Source organism: Pan paniscus, chromosome X (assembly GCF_029289425.2).
Source record: "Pan paniscus chromosome X, NHGRI_mPanPan1-v2.0_pri, whole genome shotgun sequence".
In the NCBI taxonomy this organism is placed as follows: domain Eukaryota; kingdom Metazoa; phylum Chordata; class Mammalia; order Primates; family Hominidae; genus Pan; species Pan paniscus.
In genome coordinates, this window is record NC_073272.2 from 29,607,726 (window position 1) to 29,631,807 (window position 24,082).

Sequence of the window (24,082 nt, forward strand, 5' to 3'; positions counted from 1 at the left end):
GCGACCGACTCCCACTATGTTGCGGACTGGTGTCGATCTCTTGGGCTCCAGCAATCGTCATGTGTCAGCCTCCCGAGTAGCTGCGCTCGGCCATTACATTTTTTTAAATGGGCATTCGATCATGTACTGAGGTACAGAAAAATTTTTCAAAAAAAAATTCAACACAAATGCTTGATAATCAGAAGATAATTTTCATTTCCTAAAACCTATGGCAAACAAACTTAAATGTGAAATGCTGAACGCTCGACGCATTCTCATTAAAGCAAGGAACCAGACATAAATGTATGCTGAATACATGGCCAGAGGATAAGACTATAAAAACAAATGTAACTTGGAAATATTTAATAGAAATAGAAATTATTTGGTGAAAATGTGATCATCATTTTAGAAAATCCAAAGGAAAAGACCACACCCAATCCAAATCAATAAATGACTTCTGGAAAGCGGTGTATAAATCACTGTAGCAAAATCAAAAGCCTTGCCGCACAAAGCAGTAGTAATAGAACATGCATATAATATATTTGGTGGAACAAATAAGACCATAATTAAAATGAATTTCACTGCACAATACAATGCAATGTTAGATAAAGTCAAGAGATCTGGGTCTCGCAAAATTGTGTACATCTATGGCTTCTCTATAGAAAGTAGATCTTTTAGAACAGAAAGTTCGCAATGTCTACATTTCGCCAGTGAAGAGACCCCATAGTTATAATGCATTTACTCCAACATCTCAGAATCTGTCTTGGGCACCCTACCTTTGTGCTGCGGCCTCTCTTCTCCCATCAAGCCTGGAACGCAAACCCATTATCCGTAACGGTTTATGTTGCGAAACTGTCCAGAGCTTATTGTTTGGTGATTATTTCTCTAAGGAGCCTGTAATCAATGAATTAGGAGCCAAAATATGGATCTACTTCCGAGAGGACTTAATATTACTATTACTCCATAACAAAGAGGGCGCCACAGAAAGTCACGCCACGCCGCCCTTGCTGGCAGCCCTTCGGGCCGTGGGCAGGATGCCCGGATGTCACGTACACTTCCGCTTCTGCTGTCCGTGGGAGGTGAGGCCTTGCAGTGAGGCGATTGGTATCTGGTCAGCAGAGAAAGGCATCCAGGCCCCGCCAGGAGGTAAGGCAAAGACACTGAATAGCATTTGAGGGGACCCACTACCACAAAAGAAAGAACGCCATGCCGTCCGGCCTCGGCCTTAAGCCGCAAAAGCCCCGCGCAGGGATCCTCTTAGGTATCGCACTCGGCATTATTCTTCTGGAGAGTCAGGGAAGTGATAGCATTGGGCTAAGGTGCTGGCATCAAGCCACCAGAGATTGGGGTCTTAGAACCCTCCAGTGGTCAATAAAGGGTTATTATTTCCCTAAGGGGCCTTTAATCAATGAATTAGGAGCGAAAACATGGATATACTTCCTAGAGGAGGACTTAATATTACTACTACTCCATAACAAAGGGGGCGCCACAGAAAGTCACGCCACACCGCCCTTGCTGGCAGCCCTTCAGTCCGTGGGCAGGATGCCCGGATGTCACACACACTTCCGCTTCTGCCGTCCGTGGGAGGTGAGGCCTTGCAGTGAGGCGGTTGGTATCTGGTCAGCAGAGGAAGGCATCCAGGCCCTGCCAGGAGGTAAGGCAAAGACACTGAATAATGTTTGAGGGGAACCCCTACCGCAAAAGAAAGAACGCCATGCCGTCTGGCCTCGGCCTTAAGCCGAAAAAACCCCGGGCAGGGATCCTCTTGGGTATCGCACTCTGCATTATTCTTCTGGAGAGTCAGGGAAGTGATAGCATTGGACTAAGATGTTGGCATCAAGCCACCTGAGATAAGGGTCTTAGAACCCTCCAGGAGTCAATAAACGGTGAGTTCCATAAAACTCCCTTTGTGCCATAGCAGACCGGTCCCCATAGAGCCCAGCCTCTGCTCTCAAGCCTGGGTGATCCTAAGTAGGGGTAGCTGGAATTTCCACCTTTAACCTCTCAAGGAGATGAGGGTATTGGACCACGGTGTCTGCCTCGGGCAGCAGGGGAAGGAGTCCTATTGAGAGGTGACAGCATGCTGGCAGCCCTCACAGCCCTCGCTGGCTCTTGGTGCCTCCTCTGCCTGGGCTCCCATTTTGGCGGCACTTGAGGAGCCCTTCAGCCCACCGCTGCACTGTGGGAGCCCCTTTCTGGGCTGGCCAAGGCCGGAGCCGGCTCTCTCAGCTTGCAGGGAGGTGTGGAGGGAGAGGCCTGGGCGGGAACCAGGGCTGCACGTGGTGCTTGCGGGACAGCGCAAGTTCCCGGTGGGCATGAGCTTGGCGGGCCCCGCACTCAGAGCAGCTGGCAGGCCACCCCGGCCCAGGCAGTGAGGGGCTTAGCACCTGGGCCAGTAGTTGCTGTGCTCAATTTCTCACCAGGCCTTAGCTTCCTTCCCGTGGGGCAGGGCTCAGGACCTGCAGCCCGCCATTCCTGAGCCTCTCCCACCCGCCCCCAACCCCGCCGACCCCGCCGGCCCCGCCCCACCCCGCCGGCCCCGCCCCAACCTCGCCGGCCCCGCCCCAACCTCGCCGGCCCCGGCCCCAACCTCGCCGGTCCCGGCCCCAACCCCGCCGGCCACCCCTGCCCCGCCCGCCCGCCCTGCCGCCGGCCCCCGCCCCACCCCGCCCGCTCCCCCGCCGGCCCCTGCCCCGCCTGCCCCCACGCCCAGCCCCGCCCGCCCCCGGCGCCGGCCCCCGCCCCGCCCGCTCCCCCGCCGCCGGCCCCTGCCCCGCCTGCCCCCACGCCCAGCCCCACCCGCTCCCCCGCCGCCAGCCCCTGCCCCCCCTGCCCCCATGCCCAGCCCCGCCCACCCCCCCACCCAGCCCCGCCCGCCCCCCCCCCCGGCGCTGGCCCCCGCCCCACCCCGCCCGCTCCCCGGCCGCCGGCCCCTGCCCCACCCTGCCCGCCGCCCCCTGCCCAGCCTGCCCCCACGCCCAGCCCCGCCCACCCCCCCAGCCGCCGGCCCCGCCCCCCCGCCGCCGGCCCCCGCCCCCCCCGCCGGCCCCCGCCCCGCCCGCCCCCGGCCCCCGCCCCCCCCGCCGCCGGCCCCCGCCCCCCCCCGCCGCCGGCCCCCCACCCCGGCGCCGGCCCCCGCCCCACCCCGCCCGCCCCCCTGCCGCCGGCCCCCCCCGCCCGCCCCCCCCCGCCGCCGGCCCCCCCCGCCCGCCCCGCCCGCCCCGCCCCCGCCGCCGGCCCCCGCCCCGCCCGCCCCCCCCCCCCCCGGCGCCGGCCCCCACCCCACCCTGCCCGCTCCCGGCCGCCGGCCCCTGCCCAGCCTGCCCCCACGCCCAGCCCCGCCTGCCCCCCGCCGCCCAGCCCCGCCCACCCACCCCGCCGCCGGCCCCCGCCCCGCCCGCCCCCCTGCCGCCGGCCCCCGCCCCCCCGCCGCCGGCCCCCGCCCCACCCGCCCCCCCGCCCCCCCCGCCCCCCCCCGGCGCCGGCCCCCGCCCCCCAGCCCAGCCCCGCCCGCCCCCCCGCCGCCGGCCCCGGCCCCGTCCCCCCGGCCCCCCACCCGCCGGCCCCCGCCGCGCCCGCCCCACCCGCCGGCCCCCGCCGCGCCGGCCCCCGCCCCGCCCGCCCCACCCGCCGGCCCCCGCCCCGCCCGCCCCACCCGCCGGCCCCCGCCCCGCCCGCCCCAGCCGCCGGCCCCCGCCCCGCCCGCCCCAGCCGCCGGCCCCCGCCCCAGCCGCCCCACCCCCCCGCCGCACCCACTCCCCCGCCCACTGCCGCCCCCCCGCCCACCCCCCCTCCTGTGCTACCGGAGCTTCCCTGAGGAGCGCTGCTCCCCGCTCTGTGGTGCCCAGTCCCATCGACCACCCAAGGGCTGAGGAGTGTGGGCGCATGGCGCCACACTGGCAGGCAGCTCCACCTGCGGCCCCAGTGCGGGATCCACTGGGTGAAGCCAGCTGGGCTCCTGACTGGTGGGGACTTGGAGAACCTTTATGTCTAGCTAGGGGATTGTAAATACACCAATCGGCACTCTGTATCTAGCTCAAGGTTTGTAAACACACCAATCAGCACCCTGTGTCTAGCTCAAGGTTTGTGAATACACCAATGGACACTCTGTATCCAGCTACTCTGGTGGGGATTTGGAGAACCCTTGTGTCAACACTGTATCTAGCTAATCTAGTGGGGAGGTGAAGAACCTTTGTGTCTAGCTCAGGGACTGTAAATGCACCAATCAGCACCCTGTCAGATCAGACCACTCAGCTCTCTGTAAAATGGACCAATCAGCAGGATGTGGGTGGGGCCAGATAACAGAATAAAAGTAGGCTGCCCGAGCCAGCCTTGGCAACCCGCTGGGGTCCCCTTCCAAACTGTGGAAGCTTTGTTCTTTTACTCTTTACAATAAATCTTGCTGCTGCTCCCTCTTTGGGTCCACACTGCCTTTATGAGCTGTAACACCACAAGCGAACGTCTGCAGCTTCACTCCTGAGCCAGTGAGACCACGAACCCACCAGAAGGAAGAAACTCCAAACACATCCGAACATTAGAAGGAACAAAAACTCCAGACACACCGCCTTTAAGAACTGTAACACTCACCACTAGGGTCCGCAGCTTGTGAGACCAAGAACCCACCAATTCCGGACACACTATGCTCTGCCACGTGTTAATGAAATGCCCCAGTGTGGGCTGTGGGGGAAACTAGCTTCCCATAAAGATGGCAGCCTTACAGAATCCTGCCCTTCCTGTAAGTTCTGGGAGGTCCCTAGCATGGCTGTAAGGCCCAGGTGACCCCTCACTTCATATTCTGGTGGTGGTCGTGGGGAAGGGTACAAACTAAGGCTAGCGCATTCAGGTCAGCAGTGGAAGGAGTCTTTGGGGGTAACCAGGAGTTTAGTTTAGAACACAGAGCAAAGACTGAAGGGATTTTCTTCCCAGAACAAAGGGGACCCAACAGAGTACCACTACTATGAGCCTTGGTAGCCTTTCAGCATGACTCTCAGGCTAAGGTATCTCTCAATTTATCCTTAGTGGTCACAGGGTGATGAGGACATAGATTTGATAGGGCAGTCAGTGGCAGGTCATTAGAGGGAAGTGACTCAGGCCCTTATGGAAGTCAAAGTGAGGACTGATGGGGCTAGGCACTGCCTCTGTGGTCAGCCTTGGGAAGCCCTGGGCAGATTTGTCATTCTGAACGCACCCCACCCCCTCCCTCCAACTGCATACTCTGGGATATCAAGTGGAAGAGGGCCTTTCTCTGATTGGTATAGGCCTCAAGTCCTCAGAGGGGAAGGTATGAGGCTGTCAAGGTGAGGAGTCATTAGGAGGAACCTGAATTTCCAGAAGTAAAAGAGGATTCATAGAGCCCTAAGAGTGCTGTCATTCCTGATAGGGGTCCCTGGGGAAGATACATCTGAGGCCTCCCTTATATCTTTATCAGGAATGTCAGGGATGTGAAGGCCTTGCTTGGAGGGGATAGGTTTCAGGTAATCAAAAGGAGGGCAATCAGAACCTCCAAGAAGCAAAAGTAAAGACTGAGGACTGAAAACTAATTACCTCAAGATAAAGAGGGTCTCACCGATCTCTGCATTGCTGCCATTCCACAATGTCCCCCTGCAAATGTGGTCACATGAGATTCCCCCTCAATTTCTTGTCTGGGGAGTCAAGGATATGAGCGCTTTGGAATGAGGGAGTCAGCATCAAAACAGTTCAGCAGTGAGATAACAGGTCCTGCCAGAAGTCAAGGTGATGGCCCTGAATGTGAATTGAAAGAAACATCGTCTACCCCAGAAAAAAAGGAAGCTCCATAGAGTCTGGACCTGCCAGTCACTGTATCAGTCCCAGTAAGATGCAGGTAAGACTGGCAGGCTTCAGCAAAGGTACAGTCTAGTTACTTCCACTGATTCCTCAGGGGAAAGGCCCTTCAGAGAAGAGTAGCCTCATAGGATCCTTGAACAGTGTTCTCAAAGAAACCTACAGAAGCAACTTCCATAAAGTCAAGGTGATATCTTCCTGCTGGAGGATCACACCTTCTTTCCTTGAGGTCACTTCATCACCTGCCATCTGTCTCACACTACTACTTACCTCTGAGCAGAGTCATAATGCCTCGGGGTCAGAAAAGTAAGCCCCATGCCCGTGAGAAACGCCGCCAGGCTCGAGAAGAGCCCAAGGACGTGGAAGGTGCTCAAGTCACTGTAGCAGAGGAAGGAGAGTCCCTCACTTCATCTCCTCATTTCAAAGATAGTCCTGAGAGGTCATCTGCTGTCGAAACACCCAGCAATGAGCAAGAGCCTGGGATAGCTCTAGCCATCACCACTGCTGCAGCTGTTTCATGCACAGCATCTAATGAAGGCATCGACAGCCAAGTTGAGGAAAGGTCAAATGCCTCACAGGCCCAGGCTACCACTGGGCAGTGGCCCAGAGGCCCTATAGATAAGAAGATTGCTATGTTGGTGCATTACCTGCTGTACAAATATCAAATGCAAGAGCCCGTTACAAAGGCAGATATGCTGAAAAATGTAATCCAGATGTAAAAGAGCCTCTTCCCTGAGATCCTGAGGAGAGCTTCTGATCACCTGGAGTTGGTCTTTGGCGTTGACGTGAAAGAAGTGGATCCCAACAAGAGCATCTATGTCCTTGTCAACAAACTAGAATTAGGCCATGACACAAGAGTGAATCCTAACAGAAGTTTGCCCAAGAATGGCCTGCTGATGACCGTCCTGAGTGCGATCTTCAGCCAGGGGAATTGTGCCCCTGAGGAGGAAGTCTGGAAGGTGCTAAATATGATGGGGGTATATGAGGGACAGGAGCACGTTATCTATGGAGAGCCCAGGAACCTCCTCACCAAAGATTTAGTGCAAGAGCAGTACCTGGAGTATTGGGAAGTGCCCAATAGCAGTCCTCCAAGCTATGAATTCCTGTGGCGTCCACGAGCCTATGCTGAAACCAGCAAGATGAAAGTCCTAGAGTTTTTGGCCAAGATCCATGGTACAGTCCCCAGTGCCTTCCCATCCCATTATGAAGAGGCTTTGAAAGATGTGGAAGAGAGATCCCAAGCCAGAATTGCAGCCAGGGCCCGTACTGCCACCATGGCCAGTGCACGTTCCAAGGCCACGTCCAGCAACCTTGCCTGCTCCAAGTGAAGGCTGAGGAAAATGCTTTACTGTGTTTTTGAAGAGGACAGTCAGTGTTTCACTAGTGGAGGGTTGGCTGTGTCTCGTTATAACATAGTACATAACATGTTCTGGGTAACTTGGATATTTAAACGTTGTTCCTTTTAATAGAAGGTTAAAGTAGCTTAAGAATCCAAGATTATAAGTGATAGTAAGTCATACATTTATTGATGTTTGTGAGGTTTTAGAGTAGAGTTTTACTATTTTATAGAAAAAAATGGGAAAATTTCCATCTTATTTAGTGATCTCCAATGAGATAACATAGTAGTGGATTAGTCATTTCCTTGGAAATATTTTTTTAAAAAAGCAGTAAAATAGTTGGGATGAAGAAATAGAGGTAAAATGTAAAAGATGATAAATGCTTTCATTCCGTTATGTTTAGTCTGTTCTGTAAAATTAAGAGATAGATACTTAGATATGATTAGTTTATTCAACAATGTAGGAGAAGGAACATCATAATAAAACTGACTTCTTGCACACTGGCTCACTTATTTCTCAAACATTACTTGGGCATCTGTTCTTTGGAGGGAAGGCGCCATGCTGGTACTGGGAATGTCAGGATAAACAAGACCCAAGGGCACGCACTGAATTGTAGAGTCTAAGAGCAGCTGTCATGTAAGGAAGATGGTGAGATATACCCTAAGAAGTAAAGGATGAGTAAGAGAAGGTGGGAAGATCCAGATCAGAGCAGTCAAGTGAAAATGTCCTGAGGCAAGTGGGTTTGGGGCCTTAGGAAACTGCAAACCCTTCAGTGTCAGTCAATTTTGTTAGTCTGGATAGTGGGTTGGTTGAGGCTGTGGGAGTACAGAGCAGGGGCCAGATCCTCAAAAAGACTAATGCCTAGAATGAAGAAGTGCTTTTAGCAGTTATTTTGAGGTAATAGATAAACCAGAAATAATTGTAAGATGGGAATGGAAGGTGTCTTGCATCCTTTTCCAGTGTCATTTTTCCAGTGCAGTTGGGCACAGTCCACAAACTATGTTTTATGCACATCAGCTCCAGGGACCTTCTGAGAATCAAGGGTGACCTGACATGAATGTGCTCAAAAGCCATTGTGCTGGCATTATTTGCTCTGGCCTGGGAGAAACAAGAGCCCACTAAACCCACTTAATTAAAAGGGCTTTTAAAAAAACTTGTACTTTAAGTTCCTGGATACATGTGCAGAATGTGCAGGTTTGTTATATAGGTATGCGTGGGCCATGGTGGTTTGCTGCACCTATTGACCCATCATCTAGGTTCCCTCCCCCTGCCCCTCACACCCCAACAGGACCCGGTGTGTGTTGTTCCTAAAAGGGCATTTTTATTAGGTTGTCTTTAGTATCATTTGGCAAACTCAAGTGAGGGCTAGATTTTTGATGCGAGTGAAAGAAATGAAAATAGGGGTGGTTTGGATGGAAGGGTAGTTGAAGGGATGGAAGGAATTAGTCTTTGACATGAATTATAGGAGTCTTGAATCCAACTGGGGAAGACTACCCCACACCCGCAATAAATAAGAAATCCTCAAATTTGCATAGTAAATAACTGAGTTTTACTTGCTAAGCGGCATTTTTGGTTGATTTGTGTGCTGTATCATAGAGTGCTGCATATTTTCGGACATCTCTTGCTTTAAAAACAATCACAGAGATTTCGATAGGGCCTGGGGTCAAACTAATAATAGTAACAAACGCTAGTTATTAAATATGCAATAAATAATAGGCACTTTTCCCAGAGTTTTCATACATTACATACAACCCAGAAATCCTACAAGGCAAGGCTTATCAAGGTCACTTCACAAAAAGCCTGAGCCTCATAGAGCTTTGCAATTTTCCTGACTTCACGTGGTTCGTTAAGTGTCAAAATTAGAACCATAGTCTGAATTTGTTTAGAACCCACACTGTTGCACTCCTTCCTGCATGAAGCACATGTCTGTCTTTTAATTCATTTCTCTTCTCACTACTGCACTGTGTCTCTAGGCAATAAAAAGAAGGAACCTGGGGCCAGTGTACTAAATCCAGATGTAATAAATAATGGAGAAAATGAGAATTGAACACCATTTGGGGACTGCCCGTGGGCCTCATTTTCGTAGGGTCCATCCACCCCTAGCTCCAGGGTTCTTTGGGAGCTGATTTTGCCCAGGTGCTGGCACCTGGGACCAGATCCAGCACTTCCCAAATTACACTGTTCTTTCCTTGAGTCAGCCCCTGTGAGTCCTTGTGCCCAAATCTGGATCCTTACCTGCTGTCCAGCTCTTCCCTGCTTCCTTCCATGAAGGCTGCACCCTGCTCCCTATGGGAAAGAAAGCCCAGAATAACTTTCCTTCCTTTCTCCTGACTTAGAGCTTTCCAACTCCCTGCAGATGTCCTCTGTTTTGTCACATCACTCACTTGGAACTTCTCTGATAACAGCCCCTTCCATGTAATTGTTTACTTTGGCAGTGAACACTACATACCTGGTCATCTGCTCTGAGTAATTCCACCACACTCAAGATTTTTTCCAAGTCTGCCTGTGAGTCAGGTCAGACTTGGAACAGAATCTAACCTTGAAAGATAACTCTGAAGTTAGAGAGGAGGTGTAGAAAGCAGATGAAGTTAGAAAGAGAGGAGAATGTAATCTGGTGACTTATTTGAGACTAGCACTGAATCCATACACTAGTGAGCTTAACTGAATGGTGAAAATATCGAAGCCTCTGTCTCAAGTGGTGGATAAGGAAGGACCTAGGAAATAACTGTGTATCAACCATGTCCAGAAATTGGATTCCTATAAATCCTGGTGTACTAGGAGCATGTAGTAGATTTCTATGCTGACATAACAAATGCCATACAGTAAGACACTTAAAATAACATATTGATTAAATCACCCTTCTGTAGGTGAGAAGTATGGGTTGGTTCTGCTGGTTTCTTTGCTCAGCGTTACACAGGCCCAAATCAAGCTGTCAAAGCCTGGCTTCTTATTGGGACACACTGTGAAGAATCCCATTTCAGGCTTATTCAGGTCATTATATGAGGAACCCAGTTCTTTGTGGTTGTAAGAAGAGTGAGGAGTAAGTCTCCTTTCAGGCTATCAGTTGGAGCTGCCATATTTTCTCCAGGCCTGTGTCCGGTCTTTGCATGTGGGCCTCTACTTTTGAGTCAGACTTGGGACATTGAACCTGTCTCACGCTTGGAATTTCTCTAACTTCTCTCTCTGCTGCATATCTCTTCTGCCTCCAGGTGGAGAAACTTCTCTGCTTGTAAGGGCTCATCTAATTAGATTTGGCCCATGTAGGCAATCCAGTGTAATCTCTCTATTTTCAGGTCGGTTTCATAATTTTAATTATATTTGCAAAGTGCCTTTGGCCATGTAACATAACATATTCATGGGTTTCAGGAATGAGGATATGTGAATCTTCGTGGAGCAATTATTCAGTCTACCACAGAGGTAGAATATGTCTCTCTGGCAGACATGCCAGCTTTGATAAGAAAAGAAAAACCATAATTCGCCATCATTCTCCTGATTCTTGTCTGTATCTGCCCCAAGGGAAAATCCTGGTTTTTCATTGCGCCTAAGGGCACCTGTACATGTGCTCAGGTGTACATGTTCATCAGGTGGTGGGTAGCAGGACTCACAAGTTATTTTTTTAACAATACATCAAAAGAAGGAAGAAATTTTTCAGTCTCTTGAGATTATAGAGGTCATTGAAAAGGTCAGTGCAGAAAGGTGTTATTGAGTGCAGCGGGGTGAACCCTCCTTGCTGAGATTTACAGGATCGTTTTGAAAATTAGTGTGATTCTGGATTTGAAATTACCTGTCACATATAGACACTAGAAAATGTTGTTGTTTAGCAAAGATATTTGATATTCTCAGAAACTCCTCCAAGACTTAAGAAGGGTGTTTTCATAACAAATTTATAGTAGTAGCTTTTATTGAGCTTTTACTATTATAATAGTTAATTGGACAGACTGCAAGTGCTCATCCACTTTGTGTCTTGCTTTCCATCCTTGGTTCATATGGAGACTACATTGCCAGTCCACTTGTAGTTTGGAAAGGTCATGTGACTACCCCCCTTGACACTGAAATATGAACAGTAGCATGCTTTTCCCTTTCAGATCAAAGTGTTTGAGAGCCAGTCTGCCACCTCCATGCCTTCTCTTCCATGCTGAGATATGGAGCCACAGTATAGAAGCAGCATGGATCCCTGGGACACCTGACAGCAAAAAATCCCTATTAATGAATATCAAAGTTTATTTGCATAAGAGATAAACTTTTAGCGTGTTAAGCCATTCAGATTTCAGCCTTTTGCCATTGCATCTCATACATACTTTATCTGTACAATACACAACTACTAATTCCATTGTTATTATTTAAATATTTTAATTACCAAGAAAATAGTGTATGTATTCTTGTTGCCAAAAATTCTAATACAGATAAATCAAAATTTCGCTTCCTTACTATGTCCCTCCAAAATTCAATACCTCCTCATATGTAACCACATTTTTAAAATCCTGCATGTAGTATTTTTAAATGTATTATAGGCTTTCTCTTATATACATGTGCAACAAAAATACACTGTGAGGGTTTTTTTGTTTTTGTTTGCTCCTTTTTCTTCTTAATTTTTATTTACTTATTTATTTTTTTTAGAGACGGTGCCTCGCTCTGTTGCCCAGACTGGAGTGCAGTGGTGTGATCATAACTCAGTACAGCCTAGAACTCCTGAGCTCAAGCAATCCTCCCACCTCAGCCTTTCAAGCAGCTAGGAGTACAGTTGGGAGCCACTGTACCTGGTTACTGTGAGTTTTAAATATACATTGATAACTGTTGACATATTGCTCCACAATATGCCTTAGAATTTTGATATTTCAATAACACATTTCTCTTTACTTTGAGAAGAAAGGATTTACTCAGAATGACAAGGTTCCAGGAAATGTGCCTTAACAAGAAAACCTCAATTAGTGAAGGACATCAGGAAAACTGGGCACTGGAACAATTTCCAGAATCCATGAGAGAGATCATAAGCTAAACAAAGTCCAGAGAACTCAGGGCACGGGGTAGTCAGGGATCTGTATCCAGAGTTCAGCGTGGGGTAGCAATGGGACAAGAAGGAGTAAAGATGAGGAAACTGGTGGTGTCTTGGACAACTTTTCTGAATAGCCTTGGCAATCTCTGAATCATCATTACCAGCATGAAGTTGTAGGCTGAGCTGTCCAGAGGCATGCTCTGCTAGAGTCTTCCCTTCCCACTTCTCAGGCAGAGTGTGGCTTGCTACCCTGCATCACCCAGTTATGATATTAATTGATCCTGGGAGAGCTACATCTCTTCACTACTCTGGTCGTTCAGGGCACCCTTTCCAGTGTAGCAGGGTTGAGAGCTGTCTTAATGCCTATAAGAAAGAATGTATGTGGCCCTTGTATATGTGGCCCCCCTTGAGTATGTGGCCCTCCTACCAGTGAGGTTGAAGCTGTGCAAATAGACATGATTGGTGATTAATGACAGTTAAAACAGGGCAAGTAGTACCAATGAGTAGTGGCATAGTGTAGATTCAAGGAGGGGGGAATTGGAAAAGGGATTTCCTGAGACGAACTACCTCACTGACTCTGTAACTAAAAGGCTGAGCCTGCATATGCCTTTAAACAAGGATCCAGATGTTATCCCCAACTCCGAATACTTCCTAACATCACTGACTTCTTTGCAGAACAGAGGGCTGATTTTTTGTTGCTGTGTCTGGTGGCCTTTGTTGCCACCAAACACTGTAGTAGGGTGCTGGTTTTCAAGGCAAGTATTTCCAGGGTAGATGGAGAACCATTGCAGATGCTGCAGCTCCTTATTGAATGGACTGCAGGTAACAAGTATAGGTGGAGTCCAAATCTCTATCTTCTTTACTGTTATAATCCTGACTTGATTCGAATCAACTGAAAATTTTTATAAAGGGGGATTCTGCACTAGCCATTTGCAAAGTTATTACATGATCTGTAGTAAAATTTACATCATTTCTCACTGTGAGGTAGGGGCATTGGACCGGGTGTCATTCTCAGATCCACAGAGGGAGGAGTCCCAGTCTCTAAAAGGAATAAAAATGAAGACCCTGATGAAGTTTTGAAAGAGTCACCCACTCCATAACAGACTGCTCAGCACAGAGACCACCCCTGCTGTTAACATTTCTAAGCCAATGCCTCGATGTTAGGCCCAGAAGCCTCCTCACTTCACCCTCTGTAGTCCAGGGATATGGGACTGTGGGGTGAAGTGGTTGGGGACGAAGGCTTTGTTTTAAAGCTGAATGACTCAGATCAGGAGGAGGAGTCGTCCCAGGCCCCCCAGAGTTAATGAAAGACCCCTATGCAACTTCTGTCAGAATTCCCTACTCCCACAAAACACAAGCCACCCCCTTACTTCTAAGAGCTGCACCCCTGCTCTCAGCACTAGGTCCCATATGGGGGTGGCTAGAATTGGCTTCCCCAACTTCTGACTCTAACTTCTCAGAAGAATGAAGGCATTAGTCTGAGCAGGGTAGCCTCAAATCAGCAGAAAAGAGAGTTCCAGAGATTTCCAGGTCCTGTCAGGAGTTAAGTTAAAGACCTTAACTGAGATCTGAGGACTCTTTATACCAGAAGAGAGAAGGACCAACAGAATCCCAGCCCTGTGTAAGCCCTGGGAGACCCTGGACAGGGATCCTCTGATGTAGTGCCCTTTGAATTCCCAGGATCCTGGGAGGTGACAGCATTGAACCATGCTTTGGCATCAGACCAGTAGAGAGCAGGGTTCCAGACCTTCCAACAGTGATGGTGAAGACCCTAATATTTGAGGCAACTATCCACACCAGATCAGAAGGGCCCCACAGCATCCAGGCTTCTGCTTTCAGGCCTGAGAAGCCCATGAATGGAGTGGCCAGATATAAAAGTCTCTGAGTTCCACCTCTGGATTTTTAGGGAAGTTAAAAAACTGGTGCCAGAGGGAGGTGTTAAATCAGCAGAGGGAGGAGTTCCAGGCCCTGCTAGGAGGTAAGATAAAGACCCTTCGTGAGGTGTAAGGGTAATAGCTATGCCCTTGCTGTTAGTGGTAGCCAACCTTGGGCAAAAAAAAACCTCTTATATAGCACCCTCTGAATTCCCTCTTTGGAAATTCAAGGAGAGGACAGCATTGGACCAAGGTTACGGCCTCAGGCCAGCAGATAAGAGTCCCAGGCCCTAACAGAAGTAAAGGTGAGGAAACTGAGTGAGATCAGAAGGAACCACCCACCACAAAAGAGAGGGGTTCATAACAGAGTCTGCCCCTGCTCTCAGCCCAGGGAGGTCCCAGGTTGGAGTGGCTATTGTGACACTTTCTGAATTCCATTACTGCTTTCTCAAAGAAGTGAAGAGGTTTAGGTTGTCAGAGGAGCTATTTTGAGGCCTTGCCAAAAGGGAATACAAAGATCTTGAGTGAAGTTTGAGGGGGACTTCCACTCCAAAAGACGGGCCCCATGGATTCATGACAGGTCCAGGACAGGGCCTGATGAAGCACCCTCTGAATTCTGGTGAGAACTCAGGGAGGGGAGGGTGTTGGACCAGAGTGTCAGCCTCTGGTCAGCAGAGAAGGAGTCCCAAGCCCTAAGAAGAGTAAAAAGAATCCTGAGTTCTGAGGGAGCCATCCACCCCAGATCAAAAGGGGACAGCACAGAGTCCCATCTATGCTGTCAACTCTGAGGGACTGTGGGGTAGATATGTTAGGCTGAGGTCTCTCTCACTTTCTCCTTTTGTAACTCAGAGATGTGAGGGCCTTGCTCTGAGGGGATAGGTCTCAGGCCATCACAGGGTGAAGTCCCAGGGCCTAGCAGAAGCCAAGGTGAAAACCCTGAGTGAAGAATGAGAACACTAAGGATCCCAGAATATAGAAGGTCCCTCAGAGCTTTTCTATTGTAGTCATCCTGGATGTCCTCCGGCAGCTGTGGTCAGATGAGTTTCCCTTTCAGTTTCTCTACCAGGGTAGCAGGGAAATGAGGGGACTGAAATGAGGGGTCAGTAGAGTAGAGGGATCCCAGAACCTGCCAGAAATCAAGAGGACAGTTCTGAATGTGAACTAAGAAAAGAGTCCCTACCCAAGAACAAAGGGGCCTCCACAAAGCCTGGACCTGCCAGGCCTGGCTGTCATCACCCAGTAAGCCCCAGGCAGATCTGGCAAGTGGCAACCTAAAACACATCCTAGTTATTTCACAGAGTACTCAGGGGGCAGGCAAATCAAAGAATAGGGGCCTTGTTTTTCCTTGAGTAATGCACCAAGAAAACTTTCAGAGGTGGCCGTCAATAAAGCTAAAGTTGTATCTCTCTGCTGAATGGGCACACCCCATTTCATCTTCTCTTCTCCAGGTCACGGGATCACCTGCCTTTTTGGCTGCTGCACCTGAACAGAGTCATCATGCCTCGAGGTCAGAAGAGTAAACTCCGTGCCAGGGAAAAACGCCGTCAGGCCCGAGAAGAGCTGGAAGATTTGATAGATGCTCTGGCCTTTTTAGAAGAGGAGGAAGAATCTCCCCCCTCTGCCTCTGCTTGTTTGAAGGATGTTTCCCAGAGTTCACTTGATGGGGCATCCAACAATCCCCATGGACTTGGGGAAGCCCAATCCACCAGCACATCTGCTACAGCTGCTTCGCACACAAGACATCCCGAAGGAGTCAACGACCAAATGGAAGAAAGGCCAAGATGCACAGAAGATCTAGAAGCCACTGATAGCTTTCCCAGAGGCCCTGTAGATGAGAAAGTAATTATCTTGGTGCATTACTTGCTGTACAAGTACCAAATGAAAGAGCCCATTACAAAGGCAGATATGCTGAGAAATGTAACCCAAATGTCCAAGAGCCAGTTCCCTGTAATCCTGAGCAGAGCTTCTGAGCACCTGGAGCTGATCTTTGGTCTTGACCTGAAGCAAGTGGAGCCTAATAAGCACATCTATGTCCTTGTCAACAAACTAGATCTAGGCTGTGATGCAAAGCTGAGTGATGAAACAGGCGTGCCCAAGACTGGCCTGCTGATGACTGTCCTGGGTATTATCTTCACAAATGGCAATTGTGTCGCTGAGGAGGAAGTCTGGAAAGTGTTTAACACGATGGGGTTATATGACGGAATTGAGCACTTCATGTTTGGGGAGCCCAGGAAGCTCCTTACCAAAGATTTGGTGAAAGAAAATTACCTGGAGTACCAGCAAGTGCCCAACAGTGATCCTCCACGCTATCAATTCCTATGGGGCCCAAGAGCCCATGCTGAAACCAGCAAGATGAAAGTTCTTGAGTTTTTGGCCAAGGTAAATAATACAGCTCCCAGTGAATTCTCAGACTGGTATACAGAGGCTTTACAAGATGAGGAAGAGAGAGCCAGAGCCAGAGTTGCAGCCAAGGCTCGCATTAGTGCCACGGCCGGTGCACGTTCCAAGGTTAAGTCCAGCAAGTCCTCCCAACTGCAGTAAAGTCTGAGGGAGATTCTTCACTTTGTGTTTGAAAAGAAATGCACATTCTGAGCTGTGGGAGGTCAGGGTGGGACTGGAGACAACACAGTGAATAATATGTTTGTGTTAATGTTCTATGTGATGGCTTGGAATTTTTGAAGATGTTGTTCCTTTAATAGATGGTTAAAGTAGCTTCATTAAGTTTATGAATGACATTGCTCAAATTTTTCTGTATGTGAGATTAAGAGTAAGCGATTTATTGCTTTATAAGTCTAATTGGGAAACTCTCCATTTATTTAGTGATCGAAACACGATAGCATGGTAGTAAATTAGGCATTTCCTAATTCAATGTGAAATAATTTAGGAGTGTAATAAATGGGATCAAGAAATAGAGCAAAGAGGGTCGGGTGCGGTGGCTCACACCTGTAATCCTAGCACTTTGGGAGGCCGAGGCAGGCGGATCATGAGGTCAGGAGATCAAGACCATCTTGGCTAACACAGTGAAACCCCATCTCTACTAAAAATACAAAAAATTAGCCAGGCGTGGTGGCGGGTTCCTGTAGTCCTAGCTGCTCAGGAGGCTGAGGCAGGAGAATGGCGTAAACCCGGGAGGCGGAGCTTGCAGTGAGCCAAGATCACACCACTGCATTCCAGCCTGGGTGACAGAGCAAGACTCTGTCTCAAAAAAGAAAAAAAAGAAATAGAGAAAATAGTAAAAGATGGCTAATTATTACATTCCCTATTGACTTTTATTCTGTTGTTATGTAAAATTAAAAGATATATGCCAGGATATGCTTACATTATTCAAGAATATATAATTAATTACATTGTAATAAATTAGACCTTTTGCCCATTGGTTCATCTGTTCCTTAAACATTAATTGAGCATCTGCTCTTTGGATGGCCTTGTGCTAGGATGTCAGGATAAGGAAGATCTACCTGTGCTCATTGGGTTTTAGAATCTAGGAGTAGATATTACATAAGGAATATGGTGAGATACCCACTAAGTCCTAGAGGACAAGTCAAACAAAGTGAGAATGTAGGAAGAGGGTTATCTAGATGAGAGCATCAAATGTAAATGCCTTAAGGCAAATGGGATTGGAGGTTTGGGAAATTGAAAGTCTTTCAGTGTGAATCAGTTGTGTGGTTTTTTTGGTTTTTGATTTTTTTTTCCTCACTCTTGTCACCCAGGCTGAAGTGCAGTGGTGGGAATCACAACTCACTGCAGCCTCAACATCCTGGGCTCAGGTGATTCTCCTACCTCAGCCTCCTGAGTAGCTGAGACTACAGGTGCACGCCATCGTGCCTGGTTAATTTTTTATACTTTTAGTAGAGACAGGGTTTCGCCTTGTGGCGCAGGCTGTTCTCCAACTCTTGGACTCAAGCAATCTGCCTGCCTCAGCCTCCCTAAGTGCTGGAATTACAGGTGTGAGCCACTGTGCTTGCTTGGTCAGATGAGGCTCTGAGAGTGGTGAGCAGTGGCCATCCTCTCTGAAGACATGTCCAGGGTTGAAACACTAAGGTCTGGAATGGACAGGTAGTTACAGCAGTTGCTTGGGCTCATGGATAAAACAGAAAGAAATCTTCACCTGGGGCAGGAATGAAAGGTTTCCTGTGCTCTCCTAACTCCAGTGCAGTTGATCACAGACCACAAACCACGTGTTCTATACACATAATCTCCAGCAAGTTTCTGAGAAATAAGGGTAATACTGTCTTAACATGGGATGCTCAGAAGCCACTTTACTGACACTCTTTGCTCTGGCCTGGGAAAGACAGAGCCTGTGTTATTTTATTTTGTGTTGCTATAATAGAATGCCAGAGACTGGGTTACTTTTAAGGAAAAGAATTTTTTTCACAGTAGTGGAGGCTGGGAAGTCCAAGATCAAGGTGTTTGGTGGCATCAAGGGAGGGATGTCTTGCTGGGCCTTCCCATGGCAGAAAGTGAGGCAGTGAGAGAGGGAAAGCAAGAGAAAAGGGGACCAAACATACTTTTTGAAGCAAACCCACTCTTGTGATAAAGGTATTAATCCATTTATAAGGGCATATCTCTCACGGCCTAATTACTTCTCATCAGGTCCTACCTCACAATACTGTTGGAGTGCCTTTTTGGGAGACACATTCCTGTCACAGCAGAGTCCATTCCATTAATAGGGTATTTAAACTAGATTATCTTGAGTGTAATTTGGCAAACTTAAAGCAAGGGATAGGTGTTTTGATGGGATTGAATGAGGAAGTCCTTGACACATTTTCTAGGAGCATCCAGCTGAGCTGCATCTAGCTGGGGAAGATTCTCCCAACACACAATGTAAAAAATGTATATCCTCAAAAAGATTCTTATCAAGTAAGTAACTTCCTCTTGGTAAGAAGCATTTTGATTGATTTGGTTTTCCATGTCTTAGAGGGCTGCATATTCTCTTAATATCTCCAGGATGAAAAATAAATTAAAAATTTCCAAGAGGGGAAGGTTGGTAGTGTTAGCAATCTAAAATATAATAGAAACAACTGTTAGTTATCAAAAACCCAGTACACACTAACACTGTGCCAGCTGCCCTACACAAATAACTTAGATTGTAAAAGTCAGACTTCACAAGGTATACACTAGCCAAAGAACAAAATGACTTCTTCAAGCCCACTTCACAAAGAACTTGAGGCTCATAGAATTTTCGAGTTCAAGTGACAAGGCTGAGATGAGACCTCCTGGTCTGAATTCCTCTACAGCCCACATTGTTCCAGTCCTCTCAGCCTGAGGCAGATCTTAGGTCTATTAATTCATTTCGCTTCTCGCTACTCCACAATGTCTCTCAGACAAAGAAAAGAAAGACCCTGTGGCCAAAGCACTAAAAGCAGGCTCTAAAAAGGAAGGTGGAATGAGAGTGAGACACAATCTGGGACTGTCTGTGGGGTTCATTGGCCTGGAGTCCTCCCACCTTTAGCCCGGATTCTTCCGGAGCTGACTCTGCCCTGGTCCCTTCAAATGGGTTCAGTCCAGCACTTTCCCACATTACCATGCCCTTCCCCTGGGTCTTCCCACTGTGCCCTCCTGCCCAAACTGGAACTGACCTGCTGGCCAGCTTTACTGTGTCCTTCTCTGGAGCCTGCATTTGCGCCCAGAGGAATAGACAGCCCAGACTTGCCTGCCTTCTCCTGGACATAGAAGCGTCCAACTCCCTAGAAGCCCCACCCCTCACCTTGGATTCCCTCTGACAGCAACAGCCCATTCTGTGTAATTGTTCACTTCAAATAGTGAAGCTTAGATACCTCTTCATCTCTGGGTGCCTCCACCACACTCAAAGTGTTTTCAAATCTGCGGTGAGGAGAGTCTGATTTGGGATAGAATCAACTGATATTTTATCCTGAAGCAGAGATATAATCCTGAAGTAGAGAAGAGGTTTTAGAAAGCAGGTGAGATTAGAAAAAGAAGAGGTTTTAAACTGGTGACTTTTTGAATGTTGCCACCGAATCTATACACTGATGAATGAGCTCAACTAAGCACCAAAACTCAGAGCTTCCCTCCTAGGTGTTAAATGAGGAAAGACCAAGGAAATAACTGTGTAGCAACCATCTGAAGAGAGTGAATTCTTACAAATTCTGTAGTCTTTCCAGAAAGTTGTAGTAGTTCTATGGTAGCTGTAACACATTATCACAAATGTAGTAGTTTGCAACAGCACACATTTATTACCTTTATAGGGTTTATTGTCTACATTTCTGTACATGTGAAGGATGGAATGGTTCTGCTAGATTCTGTACTCAGATTTTCACAAGGCTCAAATCAAGCTTTCAGCTGGCAGTCTTCTTATGAGACTCTGAGAAGATTCTCCTTCTGAACTCATTCATGTTGTTGACAGAATCCAGTTATTTGTGGTAGTAAGATTGAGGTCCTGTTTCCTAGCTGACCATCAGCTGGAGTTGGCAGGCGTCTCTCCAGTCCTTGAATGTGGGCTCATACATTTTGAGTCAACACTTGTAGGTTGAATTCTTCTCACACTTGTAATCTCTCTAACTTCCCGTCTGCTGCATCTCTCTTCTGCCTCCAACTAGAGAAAGTTCTCTGCCTGTAAATTCTCATGTCATGATATCGGACTTTCCTGAATAACCTAGTGTAATATTTTTATTTTAAGTTCAGTTACATAACCTTAATGCTTCTGCAAAGTGCCTTTGGTCATATAACAAAGCATATTCATTTTTCAAGGATAAGGGTATAAGCATCTTTTTGGAGCAATTAATTATTCAGCCTACTATTGATGTAGACAATGTGTCTTTGGCAGTGCTTTGATAAGAAAAGAATAAAATAATTCACCATAATTCTCCTGACTTTTGTTTCTATCTGCCCCAGGGGAAAATCCTACTTTTCAGTGTGTGTAAAGGCACACTGCACACGTGTTTAGGTGTGTTAATCAGGTGGTAGTAGAGACTCCCAAGGTATTATTTACACCACGCACTAAAAGGAAGAATAACATCCTCCATATTTTGAGATTATTGCAAAGGTCAGTAGAGAAAGGTACTATTTTGTGATGAGAGACAAAGGATCATCCTTGCTGAGATTTTCATGGCTCTTTAGAAAATTGGTGTGATCCTATATTTGAAAACAACTGTCACATGATACACACTAGAAAAATTTCCCAAATTGCAAGGCAATTTTGGCCTTCTCAGAAACTTTTCCAAGAATAGAGATTGTTGTCAAAACAAAGTTTCATATTTGCTTTTTATTGAGCACCTAATAGGTAATAGATTGTGGGAGAGACAAATTTCCATCCACTTGTTTTGCTGTCCTTCCTGGGCATATGGGGAGACTATATTCCCCAGTCCATTTGTTGTTAGAAAGGGCCACTGAAATATAAACAGAAGCTATGCTTGTCATTTTCAGGCCAAGGCATTTGAGAGTTAGTATGTCAGTTCTATGCTTTCTGGTCTATTCAGCAGCAAATATGGAGCTCTCATGATGAGATGTGGTGCCACATGATGGAAGTAGCCTGGATCCCTGGGTCCTCTGACAGCGAAGACCCCCCTGTTAACTCACATCAGATTTTATGTGCGTGAAAAATAAACTTGTTGTGCTAAGACTTTAGGATTTCAGGCTTCTTCCATTACATCCATTAGCAGTGACTATCAGAATATTGCACAGTTACTATTTCTGTTGTTAGTTTTACTCAAATATATTAATTACTCAAATATTCTTGATGCTTAAGAAAATTCTAACACTATGGATAAATCACAATTCTGCTCCCTTACTCTGTTCCTCCAAAATTTATTCCCTACCAGAAGTAACCACCATTAAAAACCTTGAGTCTTTTATTTTTATGTATATTCTAGGCTTTTTTCTTATATACATGTGGTAGGAAAATATATTGTGAACTTTTAACATATATATATATACTGATGTACATTTTGTTGTACCTGTTGCATTTGTCACTAAATAAAATGGATGCAGGAACTTTCCATGAGAGCACATATAGATCCACCTCACTGTTTAAACTACTACCAAGAATTTCAAGGGACATATGTATCATAATTAATTAAACAATTCTTCTACTGATGGATGTATAAGGTGTTTTCCATTTATTGCTATGACTAATAAGATTGAAATAAACATTACTGAACATGACTTCTTGGGTAAATGTAGATGTTTTATTACAGGAAAGATGTAGAAAAGTATAAATTCAGTTAAAATGGTAAGAATGTGGTGATTGTCAATTTTTTGAGTATTACTGAACTTTCATTCCAAAAATGTTGTATACTCTCACTGGTGTTTTATTTGATAAATTTTAAATTTGGGAGAAATGTTTAGCCAAGTTGTATTGTTTCACTGCTATTTCTATTTTAATTTCCATTTTCTAAGTAGGTTGAACAGAAAATGAACTTAATCCCTCATCCATACGAAGTGAGACATCGGTAGTGATGTCTTGAGCACTAACATTTCTCTGGGCATTTGCTTTAAAATTCTCATATGTCAAGAAAACATTTGTCTTCACTTTGAGAAGAAAGAACTTGGTCAGTATGACCAGGGTCCAGAAAAATGTGCCCTGACAAAAAAACCTCAGTTAGTGAAGAACATCAAGAGAACCGGGGACTAGAACAATTTCCAGAACCCATGAGAGAGATCACAAGCTAAACCAAGTCCAGAGAACTCAGGGTAGGGAGTGGTCAGGGATCTGCATCCAGAGTTCAGCATGGGATAGTAATGGGACCAGAAGGAGTGAAGGTGAGGAAACTGGTGGTGTCTCGGACAACTTTTATGAATAGGCTTGGCAATCTGAATCATTACCCGCATGAAATTGTAGGGTGATCTGAGTACGCAGATCTATTGGATGAAAGGCCCGAAGGCATGCTCTATTAGACTTTCCCCTTCCCACTTCTCAGGCAGGGTATGACTCATTCCCCTGCATCACCCAGTGACGATATTAATTGATTCTGGGAAAGCGCTCTTCACTACTCTGGTGGTTCAGTGCACCCTTTCCAGTAAGAATAAGAAAGATTGTATCTTGTAAGGGAAGATACAATCTTTCTTTTCAGTCATCAAGACAGCTCTCAACCCTGCTACGAGTGGGTGGGAAGCTGTACAAGTGAGTGGGATTGGCGATTAGACAGTTAAAACAGGGCAAATACTACCAATAAGTAGTGGCACAGAGTGTGTCACTGCAAGGAAAAAGAAACTGGAGGGGGAGTTCTCTGAGACTAACTACCTCACTGACTCTATAAGTAAAAGGTTGAATGTGGACATGTCTTGAAAAAGGATCCACATGTTATCCCTAGCTCAGATTGCCTCTCACTTTTCCTGCTTTCTTTTTACACCAGAATAAATATATCCTTCAGCTGTGTTTGGTGGCCTTTTCCCACCAGATACCAAGTGGTGTAGGGGGCTGATTTGCTATGCAAACATTTCGAGGGTGAATGGAGAAGCAGTGTAAATGGTGTTAAATTGACTGGGGGTGACAGGTATATGTGAGACACAAAGAGATCTCTTTATTATTGTAATTACCCCAACCTGAACAAATTGAAAACAAACAAACAAAAAATAGTTTCTGTACTAGCCACTCTCAAAATGTCATCACCTGGGCCAAGCACAGTGGCTCACACCTGTAATCCCAGCACCTTGGGAAGCCGAGGTGGGCAGATCACCTGAGGTCAGGAGTTCGAAATTGGCCAGGCCAACATGGTGAAACTCCATATCTACAAAAATTAGCCGGGCATGGTGGCGAGTGCCTGTAATCCCAGCTACTCAGGAGGCTGAGGTGGGAGAATCGCTTGAACCCTGGAGGAGGAGGTTGCAGTGAGCCGAGATCACGCCACTGCACCCAGCCTGGGCGACAGAGCGAGACTCCGTCTCAAAACAAAACAAAACAAAGAAAAAAGTCCCTGATCTGCAGCAAATGTAATAAAATCTAAAACTATGAAGTGAAAACTGTGGACCACTGTGCCAGACTCAGGCCAGCAGAAGGAGGAATCCTAGACCTAATAGAAGTAAAGGTGAGGATTCTGTGTATATTTCTGAGGAAACGGCCCACTGAAAACAGACTAGCAGCACAGTGGCTGGCTTCTGCTGTCAGTTCTGGGAGGCACTGGCATGGCTGTGAGGCTCAG

General features: G+C 47.3%; 1 protein-coding gene and 1 pseudogene across 3 annotated transcripts; both read left to right on the forward strand.

Moving 5' to 3' along the window:
- Positions 1-1,004: 1,004 nt before the first annotated feature.
- On the forward strand, positions 1,005-24,082 carry LOC100971349 (melanoma-associated antigen B10). Of its 3 annotated transcripts, none has more exons than XM_008972994.3 (3): positions 1,005-1,125; positions 11,736-11,884; positions 15,434-24,082. In XM_008972994.3, the coding sequence occupies exon 3, from the start codon at positions 15,483-15,485 to the stop codon at positions 16,524-16,526; it is 1,044 nt and encodes a 347-aa protein (XP_008971242.1). In that variant the 5' UTR covers positions 1,005-1,125; positions 11,736-11,884; positions 15,434-15,482; the 3' UTR covers positions 16,527-24,082. The 3 variants fall into 3 exon arrangements, with proteins under 3 accessions (XP_008971242.1, XP_054962320.1, XP_057157066.1); XM_055106345.1 differs by lacking the exon at positions 1,005-1,125 and adding an exon at positions 1,258-1,633; XM_057301083.1 differs by lacking the exon at positions 1,005-1,125 and having other exon boundaries at positions 11,606-11,884.
- LOC100971699 (melanoma-associated antigen B10-like) lies at positions 6,069-7,109 on the forward strand (annotated as a pseudogene).